At 48.6% G+C, this 12,065-nt stretch overlaps 1 protein-coding gene across 1 annotated transcript in view; it reads left to right on the top strand.

Annotated features, from left to right (window-relative positions):
- LOC308149534 (protein flightless-1 homolog) overlaps positions 1-11,728 on the top strand; it is a 25,530-nt gene extending 13,802 nt beyond the window's left edge. The window contains exons 18-31 of the mRNA XM_080522391.1: positions 1-157; positions 834-938; positions 1,174-1,365; positions 1,810-1,905; positions 2,491-2,580; positions 2,929-3,068; positions 5,262-5,523; positions 7,316-7,470; positions 7,713-7,773; positions 7,915-8,043; positions 8,631-8,737; positions 8,959-9,064; positions 10,462-10,527; positions 10,620-11,728. The exon at positions 1-157 is cut by the window's left edge and continues 15 nt beyond it. Coding sequence (XP_080378517.1) covers positions 1-157; positions 834-938; positions 1,174-1,365; positions 1,810-1,905; positions 2,491-2,580; positions 2,929-3,068; positions 5,262-5,523; positions 7,316-7,470; positions 7,713-7,773; positions 7,915-8,043; positions 8,631-8,737; positions 8,959-9,064; positions 10,462-10,527; positions 10,620-10,754 — 1,801 coding nt within the window. The 3' untranslated portion in view covers positions 10,755-11,728. The remainder of the gene's footprint in view (positions 158-833; positions 939-1,173; positions 1,366-1,809; positions 1,906-2,490; positions 2,581-2,928; positions 3,069-5,261; positions 5,524-7,315; positions 7,471-7,712; positions 7,774-7,914; positions 8,044-8,630; positions 8,738-8,958; positions 9,065-10,461; positions 10,528-10,619) is intronic.
- Positions 11,729-12,065: the final 337 nt, after the last annotated feature.

The following is a 12,065-nucleotide window of genomic DNA, read 5'->3' as shown; positions in this document are numbered from 1 at the left end:
GATCAACAAGAATGAGCGTAAGGGCAAGGCAGAGATCACCACCCTGATGAGCAGCCAGGAGCCCCCGCCCTTCTGGGAGGTCCTGGGGGGCCAGCCTGACGAGATCAAGAGACACGTGCCTGACGACTTCTCACCCACCAGACCCAAACTCTATAAGGTACCCTGGCCACCCCTAGCCCCCTAACCTAACCCTATGTTAACCCCTAGCCCCCTAACCTAACCCTAGCTTAACCCCTAGCCCCCTAACCTAACCCTAGCTTAACCCTTAGCCCCCTAACCTAACACTAACTTAACCCCTAGCCCTCTAATCTAACCCTGGTCACCCCTAGCCCCCCAACCTAGCCCCTAACCTCCTAACCTAACCCTATCTTAACCCCTAGCCCCCTAACCTAATCCTAGCTTAACCCCTAGCCCCCAACCTGACCCTAACTCTATAAGGTACCCTGGTCACCCCTAGCCCCCTAACCTAACCCTATCTTAACCCCTAGCCACCTAACCTAACCCTGTCTTAACCCCTAGCCCCCAACCTAACCCTAACTCTATAAGGTACCCTGGCCACCCCAAGCCCCCTAACCTAACACCTAGCCCCCTAACCTAACCTTGACCACCCCTAGCCCCTAACTTAACCCTGACCGCCCCTAACCTAACCCTATCTTAACCCCTAGCCCCCAACCTAACCCTAGCTTAACCCCTAGCCCCCTAACCTAACCCCTAGCCCCCTAACCTAACCCCAGCTTAACCCATAGCCCCCAACATAACCCTATGTTAACCCCTAGCGTGTTTGTTTATGTGTTGTTGTTGTTGTTGTTGTTGTTGTTGTTGTTGTTGTGTAGGTGGGTCTGGGTCTGGGCTACCTGGAGCTGCCTCAGATCAACTACAAGCTGTCAGTGGAACACAAAGACAAACTCAAACTGGACACAATGCCAGAGCTGAGACTGGTAATTACACACACACACACACACACACACACACACACACACACACATATACGCAGCACACCCCACATTCTTTCTCTCTCTCACTCTCTCACTCTCTCTCTCTCTCTCTCTCTCTCTCTCTCTCTCTCTCTCTCTCTCTCTCTCTCTCTCTCTCTCTCTCTCTCTCTCACCCTTGAACCCTGTCCTCTGTCCTCTCTGTGTGTGTGTGTGTGTGTGTGTGTGTGTGTGTTTGTAGCTGCAGTCTCTGCTGGACACTAGGGGGGTGTACATCCTGGACTGCTGGTCTGACGTGTTCATCTGGATCGGGAGGAAGTCCCCGCGGCTGGTCCGGGCGGCGGCCCTGAAGCTGGGCCAGGAGGTCTGCAGCATGCTGCACCGCCCCCGCCACGCCACCGTCACACGACACCTGGAGGGCACCGAGGGACAGGTACACACACACACACACACACACAAGCATACACACACACGCCACCATTACACACAACCTGGAGGGCACCGAGGGCCAGGTGTGGACACACACACACACACACACACACACACACACACACACGCCACCGTTACACACAACCTGGAGGGCACCGAGGGCCAGGTGTGCACACACACACACACACACACACACACACACACACACACACACACACACTACCGTCACACACAACCTGGAGGGCACAGAGGGCCAGGTGTGGACACACACACACACACACACACACACACACACACACCAAAGCATTGCTATGACCAGTAGGTAGCTTTGTAGAGGTCAATGAGTGTTACACTAACAACAACATTCCTCCCCCCCCTCTCCTCCCCCCCCCCCCCCCTCCCCCCTCTCCTCCCCTCCCCCTCCTCCCCTGTCTCCTCCCTCTCTCAGGTGTTCAAGTCTAAGTTTAAGAACTGGGATGATGTGTTGAAGGTGGACTACACCCGGGCTGCAGACACCATACAGAAGGACAACCTGCAGGGGAAGGTGGGCAACACAACCTGTGTGTGTGTGTGTGTGTGTGTGTGTGTGTGTGTGTGTGTGTGTGTGTGTGTGTGTGTGTGTGTGTGTGTGTGTGTGTGTGTGTGTGTGTGTGTGTGTGTGTGTGTGTGTGTGTGTGTGTGTGTGTGTGTGTGTGTGTGTGTGTGTGTGTGTGTGTGTGTGTGTGTGTGTGTGTGTGTGTGTGTGTGTGTGTGTGTGTGTGTGTGTGTGTGTGTGTGTGTGTGTGTGTGTGTGTGTGTGTGTGTGTGTGTGTGTGTGTGTGTGTGTGTGTGTGTGTGTGTGTGTGTGTGTGTGTGTGTGTGTGTGTGTGTGTGTGTGTGTGTGTGTGTGTGTGTGTGTGTGTGTGTGTGTGTGTGTGTGTGTGTGTGTGTGTGTGTGTGTGTGTGTGTGTGTGTGTGTGTGTGTGTGTGTGTGTGTGTGTGTGTGTGTGTGTGTGTGTGTGTGTGTGTGTGTGTGTGTGTGTGTGTGTGTGTGTGTGTGTGCGCGTCTGTCTGTCTGTGTGTGAGACAGAGAGTGTTTCTGTGTGTGAGACAGAGAGTGACCTGTGTGTGTGTGCTCTCTCTCCCCCAGGTGATGAAGGATGCTGAGAAGAAGGACCAGATGAAGGCCGACCTCACCGCCCTCTTCCTCCCCCGCCAACCCCCCATGGCCCTCACTGAGGTAACACACACACACACACACACACACCAACCCCCCATGGCCCTCACTGAGGTAACACACACACACACACACACACACACACACACTCACACACACACACACACACCAACCCCCCATGGCCCTCACTGAGGTAACACACTCCCACACACACTCCCACACACACACACACACACACACACACACCCCATGGCCCTCACTGAGGTACCACACTCACACACACACACACACACACGCCTCAATAAGATCATGAACGCCTTACTCATGTCTGATCCATGTTACCCTGTATTGTGTGCGTGTGCGTGTGCGTGTGCGTGTGCGTGTGTGTGTGTGCATGTGTGTGTGCTGCAGGCAGAGCAGATGATGGAGGAGTGGAACGAGGACCTGGATGGGATGGAGGGGTTCGTGTTGGAGGGGAAGAAGTTTGCCCGTCTGCCGGAGGAGGAGTTCGGCCACTTCCACACGCAGGACTGCTATGTCTTCCTCTGCAGGTGAGTGTGAGTGAGAGAGTGAGAGAGAGTGAGAGAGAGTGAGAGAGAGTTAGTGTTGTTCCGATACCGATACTAGTATCGGCATGGCCACCGATACGCACAAAAATGCTGGTATCGGTATCGGCGAGTACTAACAAATAATAACACCCGATACCAAACTTGTGATGCGCGTTTTGCACAGGCTGCATTCGTAATTCGCTCTTAGAACGCTGGAGCGCACAGTGGTATCAACGTCATAAAGGGACCAAGCAATTTGATTGGACAAGAGGCATTCCTTGAGTGGTGATCAGATTTCCAGAGCGAATTTACGAACGCACCCACAGCGTCCCGCAACTCGGTGAATGAATTGTCTCCGGTGACGGTGTGAAGACACGAGAAACATTCAATTTTTAAAGTTGAGCAAAGTAAATAGGATTTTACAAGTCCCGTTCACCTGTGATCGGCAAGCATGGCCCCTAAGGATTATGTGGCAGAGAAAGGTACGTTTTGTTTTACCGGCGTTACTCATACAGACAGTGTGTGGTTGAGTTGCTGCTACTGTTCAATGAACAGAACATGCAAAGCGACAGGCACTGCTGGGGATAAAGAGCTATGTAATGTTATACGCGTAACTAATAACTAGCTATCGTTCTTGACTTTTGATTTCAACAATGGTGCCACGTTTGCCCACTTTTCACCAGGGTAACTAATTCTGTTGGCCAATGCATGGTAGCTAAAAAACCAACCCCGTTTCATGAAGCACACACCGGACTGTCAAAGTTATAAAAACCAGTGTCTAGAACTTTTAAGTCTACTTGCGTTTAGCTAGAAACTTTGCTAGGAGTCTCCGACTAGAAGGTTTAAACCCTAGCAGCATTCTTTGCTTGTCAGGCTTCAAAACTACCCGGATGGAATAACTCGGAAGAAGTCCGGGCCAGTCTCCGTGTCAAACCTAGTCGAATATGGAAGTGATTTCACAAATTCATTGAACTGCACTTTGACAAATCGTGTGCCTTCACATATATTAGTACCTGGCCACATTCTTCTTTTGATGGGCGACACCGCCTTCACTCCCCAGTCCCACAGGCCGGCCCTGCTGTTATGATTAGTTACAGAACCAAATGGTACCTTGATTGAGTTGGTTAATTGATTTTTGTTGATACTTTTCACGATACCAAACACCCGATGCCAGACTAAGTGTTAGCAATAATTTTACATCGAGGTGAGTATGCGGCTCAAAAAACATGTTTTTTTGTTTTGTTTTTTCAAACGCCGTGGTATCGGATCGGTACTCGGTATCGGCAAGTACTGCACGGTCAGGTATCGGTATCGGTATCGGGATCAAAAAATGGTATCGGAACAACACTAGAGAGAGTGAGTGAGAGTGAGTGAGAGTGAGAGAGTGCGTGCGTGCATTCTATCCCATTTGTGAGACAATGTTGACACCGCAGGTCGAAGTGACACAATTCAGATGTTTTGCTCATGTGGCTATGGATATGTAACATGTCGTTGTAAGCAGTAAAAAAGCACCTTGAATCTGATATTCTCAGATCCGATGCTGGCCGCAATCAGATACGAATCGGATACGTGTCATTTCGACTGCGATCTAAGCAGGCAGGTCGCATATAAAGCTCAATTCTGATTTGCACGTCATTAAAAATCCGACGGTCTTCGCATTTTGATGACGTTTGACGTTAGTTTCAATCACCTCAACAGTGAAGTGCTCTTTCTTCTCCGCTTTAAAATGTACGCAATATTTTACAGACCTCTAAACATACAGTACAGGCCAAAAGTTTGGACACACCTTCTCATTCAATGCGTTTCCTTTATTTTCATGACTATTTGGTACATTGTAGATTCTCACTGAAGGCATCAAAACTATGAATGAACACATAGGAATTATGTATTTAATACTTCGGAAAGCAATGGCTTTATATTATAATATATATAAAAGAGATTATAATTTCTGTCTCGCTTGCGTCCATTGCAAGTCCCGGCTGTCTGTTTACTTTCGTTTTCGATGTACGCATGCAGGTCGTTACACAGTTCCCAGTGTAAGCACAGGTATCAGATATGGGTCATTTGAAAAAGTAGGTGTAAGCAGGTGTTCCAAAAAATCTGATATAGGCACTAAATTGGAACTAGGCATTACAACCTGCGGTGTAAATGCAGCCTAATATTGTGTGTGTGTGTGTGTGTGTGTGAACCCCTTAGGTACTGGGTGGCTGTGGAGTATGAGGATGATGAGAAGGACAAGGAGAAGGACAAGGAGAGTAAGCAGGCTGCTAAAGGGCGAGGAGGAGGAGGAGGAGGAGGAGAGGAGGAGGGGGAGGGGGAGGAGGAGAGGCAGGGGGAGGAGGACTTCCAGTGTGTGGTGTACTTCTGGCAGGGCCGGCAGGCCTCCAACATGGGCTGGCTCACCTTCACCTTCTCACTGCAGAAGAAGTTCGAGAGCCTCTTCCCTGGGAAACTAGAGGTACACACACACACACACACACAGTAATGTTAACACCACACACACACACACACACACACACACTAACTCTACATCTCCATGCATGCACACACACACTCACACACACTAACTCAACGTCCCCATACACACACACACACACACACACACACACACTAACTCTACATCTCCATGCATGCACACACACACAATATTTTAACACCACACACACACACACAGATACAGTATATCTCAAAAGTGAGTACACCCTTTAGATTTTTGCAAATATTCTGTTATATCCTTTCAGGGGATAACATTATCCTACTGAAACTTTGATATAACTTAAAGTAGTCAGTGTGCTGCTTGAATAACAGTATAGATTTATTGTCCTTTGAAAATTACTCAGTACAAAGCTGTTAATGTCTAAACAGCTGGCAACAAAAGTGAGTACACCCCATAGTGAACATGTCCTAATTGTGCCCAATGTGCCTTGAAAATGAGTTGCAGCACAGTGGCTAAGATCATACAGCGGTTTTCCAGGACAGGTTCCACTCGGAACAGGCCTCGCCAGGGTCGACCAAAGAAGTTGAGTCCACGTGCTCAGCGTCATATCCAGAGGTTTGTTTCCAAAAATAGACGTGCGAGTGCTTCCAGCATTGCTGCAGAGGTTGCAGAAGTGGGATGTCAGCCTGTCAGTGCCCAGACCATACGCCGCACACTGCATCAAATCGGTTTGTATGGCCGTCGCCCCAGACAGAAGCCTCTTCTGAAACCGATGCATAAGAAAGCCCGCAAACAGTTTGCTGAAGACAATGAATCCAAGAACATGAGTTACTGGAACCATGTCCTGTGGTCTGATGACCAAAATAAACCTGTTTGGGTCAGATGGTGTCCGGCGTGTGTGGCGGCACCCTGGTGAGGAGTACCAAGACAAATGTGTTTTGCCTACAGTCAAGCATGGTGGTGGCAGCATCATGGTCTGGGGCTGCATGAGTGCTGCCGGCACTGGGGAGCTGCATTTCATTGAGGGACACATGAATTCCAATATATACTGTGACATCCTGCAGCAGAGCATGATCCCCTCTCTTCGGAAACTGGGCCGTAGGGCAGTTTTCCAACATGATAATGACCCTAAACACACCTCCAAGATGACAACGGCCTTGCTGAAGAAGCTGAAGGTTAAGGTGATGGACTGGCCAAGTATGTCTCCAGACCTAAACCCAATTGAGCACATGTGGGGCATCCTCAAGAGGAAGGTGGAGGAGTGCAAGGTGTCCAACATCCGTGAGCTCCGTGATGTCGTCATGGAGGAGTGGAAGAAGATTCCAGAAGCAACCTGTGCAGCTCTGGTGAATTCCATGCCCAGGAGGGTTAAAGCAGTGCTAGATAACAATGGTGGTCACACAAAATATTGACACTTTGGGCACAATTTAGACATGTTCACTATGGGGTGTACTCACTTTTGTTGCCAGCTGTTTAGACATTAACAGCTGTGTACTGAGTAATTTTCAATGGACAATAAATCTATACTGTTATTCAAGCAGCACACTGACTACTTTAAGTTATATCAAAGTTTCATTAAGATAGTGTTATCCCCTGAAAGGATATGACAGAATATTTGCAAAAATATAAAGGGTGTACTCACTTTTGAGATATACTGTATACAGCACATGGTCACTCACAAAAACACAAAAGGTCCTGTACGGATGCCTCTAAGATATATATATATATACACACACACACACACACACTAACTCTACATCGCCATGCACACACACACACACACCCAGTGTGTATAATGCTGCTGTGCCTGCAGGTGGTGCGTATGACCCAGCAGCAGGAGAACCTCAAGTTCCTGTCCCACTTCAAGAGGAAGTTCATCATCCACAAGGGGAAGAGGAAACAGAAGCTGGACGCCGCCCAGCCCTCCCTCTACCACATCCGCACCAACGGCAGCGCTCTGTGCACCAGGTACACCCCCCCCCCCCTCCTTCTTCTCCTCTACACCCACTCCTCTCATCCACACCAAAGGGAGTGTTCCCCTCTTTAAGCTACGTCAGTGTTGGATAATCTCTCTCTCTCTCTCTCTCTCCCCCCCCCCCCTCTCTCTTTCTCTCTCCCTCTCCCTCTCCCTCCCTCTCTCTCTCTCTCTCTCTCTCTCTCTCTCTCTCTCTCTCTCACCCTCTCCCCCTCCTCCCTCTCTCTCTCTCCAGGACTATCCAGATTGGCACAGACTCCAGTAATCTGAACTCAGAGTTCTGCTCCATCCTGAAGGTGACTGCTGGGTTTGGCTGTTGGTAGAGAGTTGGTAGACACAGAATTATAATAATACTTTACTGTACAAATGTTTGCCTGTCCTCAAGCTTAAACGTGTGTGTGTGTGTGTGTGTGTGTGTGTGTGTGTGTGTCCTGTAGGTTCCGTTTGAGAGCACAGACAACCAGGGGATCGTGTACACCTGGGTGGGCCGTGCTGCAGACCCTGACGAGGCCAAACTGGCTGAGGACATCATGAACTGCATGTTCGATGACACCTACAGCAAACAGGTGTGTGTGTGTGCGTGTCGTCTGTGTCATTATTTTGGTCTCTTTATGTACTGATCAGTTGGTTGATGAATGTAGATCTATCAACCTGTACGTACAGTACATGAAGCCTCCGGTCTCCTGCAGCTGACTGAACCTCTTCTCCCCTCCCCTCCCCTCCTCTCCCCTCCCCTCCCCTCCCCTCTCCTTCTCTCCCCTCTCCTTCTCTCCCCTCTCCTCCTCTCCCCTCTTCTCCCCTCCCCTCCCCTCCTCTCCCCTCCCCTCCCCTCCCCTCCCCTCTCCTCCCCTCCCCTCCCCTCCTCTCCCCTCCCCTTTCCACCTCTCCCCTCTTCTCTCCGCTCCTCTCCCCTCCCCTTTCCACCTCTCCCCTCTTCTCTCCGCTCCTCTCCCCTCCCCTCTCCTCCTCTCCCCTCTTCTCCTCTCCTCTCCCCTCTCCTCCTCTCCCCTCTCCTCCTCTCCCCTCTCCTCCTCTCCCCTCTTCTCCTCTCCTCTCCCCTCTTCTCCTCTCCCCTATTCTCCTCTCCTTTCCTCCTCTACCCTCCTCTCCTCTCCTCTCCTCTCTTCTGTTCTCTTCTCTTCTTCTCTCCTAGGTGATCAACGAGGGGGAGGAGCCAGAGAACTTCTTCTGGGTGGGGATAGGTTCTCAGAAGCCGTACGACGAGGACGCAGACTACATGAAATACGCCCGTCTGTTTAGGTGAGGGGGGGGGGGGCTCAGTGTGTGTGTGTGTGTGGTGGGGGGGGGCTCAGTGGGGGGGGGGGCACGACACGGCACACAGAGACATGAACACAGTCAAGTTAGTTTGACCTGAAGTGAAGTTAGTTTACCGTGCAAGAGTAGAGTCATGTTAGGTCAAGTTTATACATATTTAACTGGGGCGTGATAACCATCTCCCTCCCTCCCTCCCTCCCTCCCAGGTGCTCTAATGAGAAGGGGTATTTCGCTGTGTCAGAGAAGTGTTCAGACTTCTGTCAGGACGACCTGGCCGATGATGACATCATGCTCCTGGACAACGGCAAAGAGGTGAGGATGTGACACAGGCAGACGTCAGGTCTACTCACACCAGGACCCAATGTTCAATGTTCAAATCCAAACTAATGTTGTTGGTGTGAAACCAGTAATGCAATGTTGGTTGGAAGATAATGACAGACATGACAAAATGGTAGGGATGTAACGATGCACTCAACTCACGATACCAGATTCACGATACTGGGTTCACGATACTGGGTTCACGATACCAGATTCACGATACTGGGTTCACGATACCAGATTCACAATACTGGGTTCACGATACCAGATTCACGATACTGAGTTCACGATACGATTTTCTCACAATTTTTTTTTTTTTTTACAAAATGAGATTGCAGACAAATTTAAAAATATAATATAATTTATTTATTTCTCTGACAAAAACTACATAATACTGTATTTTCTTAAAGAATCGCTTATTTGTCCCTCTTCAGAACCAATGAAATAAGGAGTTATTATATTGTATTGTTTGTTTTTGTTGACATATGGGATGTGTTCAGCTAGGCTTAAATAAAAGTATTGCTGCTGATATGTAGTCCCTTAAGCACAACTGAAGACAGGTCATAGAAATTATCTATTTGCATGTTAAAACGCATTTTCCCCTTAGTTTACTTTTTGATGATGACCCTGCATGCAGAATCACTTCTTCAACTGCATTGTCAATGTAGCTAGCTAGTTTAGCTGTACACTTACAATAACACACCGACACACCACCAACAATGGACACTTCAACAACAGCATTGCAAGGCGAGTGCAGCAAGCTACAGCAATAACAGTTTAACCTTAGAGCCCAACAACATGGATAGATAACCAGTATGCTAGCTAGTTAGCCTAGCTACATGACTTTCAATCCAAGTTCACACAAGCATGACAGCTTCGTGGCCTCCACCTGTCAATACGAAAGACATCAAACTTTATTTGAGCGAGCTAGCTAGTCTTGCATGTAATCTGCAATCAAGTGTCATGGGCTCAAAACACCAGAAATGTAGCTCTGCATGTTTTAAACTGCACAACGCTATTAGCTACAAGACATTCACAAAAAGCATTCTAGGATAAGTTTGGAACACAGCGGTTGCTGTGAGGCCTCGGGGGCAGAAGGCTGCAACCCGCCTCACCTGACCCAGCCAGCGTCTGACTGACGTGGGTATGGTGATATTACGTGGTTCTTCTAGCCCAGCCTCTTTCACTGCAACGTCCATATTCCTCGCATTGTCCGAAACAAATATAGCAATTCATTTTTCATCTCACCGATTTGAATCGTCACATATTTGTATCGATAATTAACTGCATCGCGATGCATCGTTACATCCCTACAAAATGGCCACTATGAGTCATGAAATCATTCTTGTTTAGGCTAATTGTTTCTTTCTCTCTCTCTTCCTCTCTCTCAGGTGTACATGTGGGTGGGCACTCAGACCAGTCAGGTGGAGATCAAACTCAGCCTGAAAGCCTGCCAGGTAAGACCCAGACGTGTGTGTGTGTGTGTGTGTGTGTGTTCCAGGTGCCCAGTCTTGTGTATGGGTGTGTAACCCCCCCCTCTCTCTCCCAGGTGTATATCCAGCACATGCGGTCCAAGGACTCAGAGCACCCCAGGAAGCTCCGTCTGGTCAGGAAGGGGAACGAGCCTCACTGCTTCACACGCTGCTTCCACGCCTGGGGAGGCTTCAAGACCACGCTGGCATAGACACCCTACACACACACCCTACACACACACACACACACACACACACTGCTTTACCCTAAAGATGGCGGCCATTTAGTTTTCTACCTGTAAGGAGAGGACTATACCCAGCACAGACACATTAGGCTTTACCCCGTCTTCCCCCCCGTCCCCCTGCTCAGCGCTCCTCTCCACAGACCTTTCTGTCTTCTGCCTCCCCCAGAGACACGGCCAACGCCCCCCCCCCCATGTTTTGTACGAGCTTTTTTTAGCGGGTCTGAAAATTCGAGAAGATGAGATGAATTATGAGATTGTACGCGTGCGGTCTAATGTACAGATGTTTTCTAAAGAGTCCGGATCAGCCTCTTGTCTTCACACACATATCCGTCTTATCAGAGAGAGATTAAACATGGGAGAGAAACAAGAGATATTATCAAACCGAGAGTAATTTTATTATTATTATTATTATTTTTATTTTTTTTCACGATCTTCTGTTAGTTTTTGTTGTTCTGTTGGGAGCTCAGTAACAGTCATGGTGTGTCCTGTATGTTCTGTTACACAGGCATCTGAGAGACCACCTATATGTTCTGTTACACAGGCATCTGAGAGACCACCTGTGTTGCCTGTTCCACTGGGACAGATGTTGATGTTATCTATGTGCAATGGAAACAGAATGGGAGGTCCTGTGTTATTGTGTCCTCAGCCAGGGTGGTGTGAGGGTGAGGGCTTCTATCACGTTGAAGACACATCACAGCGCTTGTCATCATGTGACCCCTACGGTCTGCAGGGATTGGTCCAGGCATGATATACAGTAGATATGGATATAATAGATTATATATTTACAAACAAGCAGCGAACCGCCGTTCTGTTGACTGTCTCATACTGTACTTTACTAGATGAATCACACACACACACACACACACTCGTGTGTTTAATATGGACATGCTGCTAATGCCACTTGCAAATGCTCTATTTATGTATTTTATATTAAAAAATAAAGTTTCACTTCACTAAACATGTTGGTTTCCTTGGTGTCTCTCTGCACACACACACCACCCCGGTCAGCTAGTGGAACAGGCATCACGCTGCTGTAAGCCAGTATATCGTCCTTGGCCCTGACTGAAGACCATGATTGTCTGAAACAGGTGTGTTAGTGTTGGGCTGGAATGAATACCTGCACACACAGGCAGAATCTCTACAGAGGGGTTTGAAGAAGTCTGTTCTAAATGATCTGCTCATCTCGCTCAGCATCCTATTCTCTGACTACCGGATACTACTACTATTACTACTAACTATCATCATAATAATGAATTTATTTTGTATAGGACTTTTCAA

Source organism: Nansenia antarctica, assembly GCF_963989245.1.
Source record: "Nansenia antarctica genome assembly, chromosome: 2".
Classification (NCBI taxonomy): domain Eukaryota; kingdom Metazoa; phylum Chordata; class Actinopteri; order Argentiniformes; family Microstomatidae; genus Nansenia; species Nansenia antarctica.
This window is presented reverse-complemented; position numbering and strand designations above follow the sequence as displayed.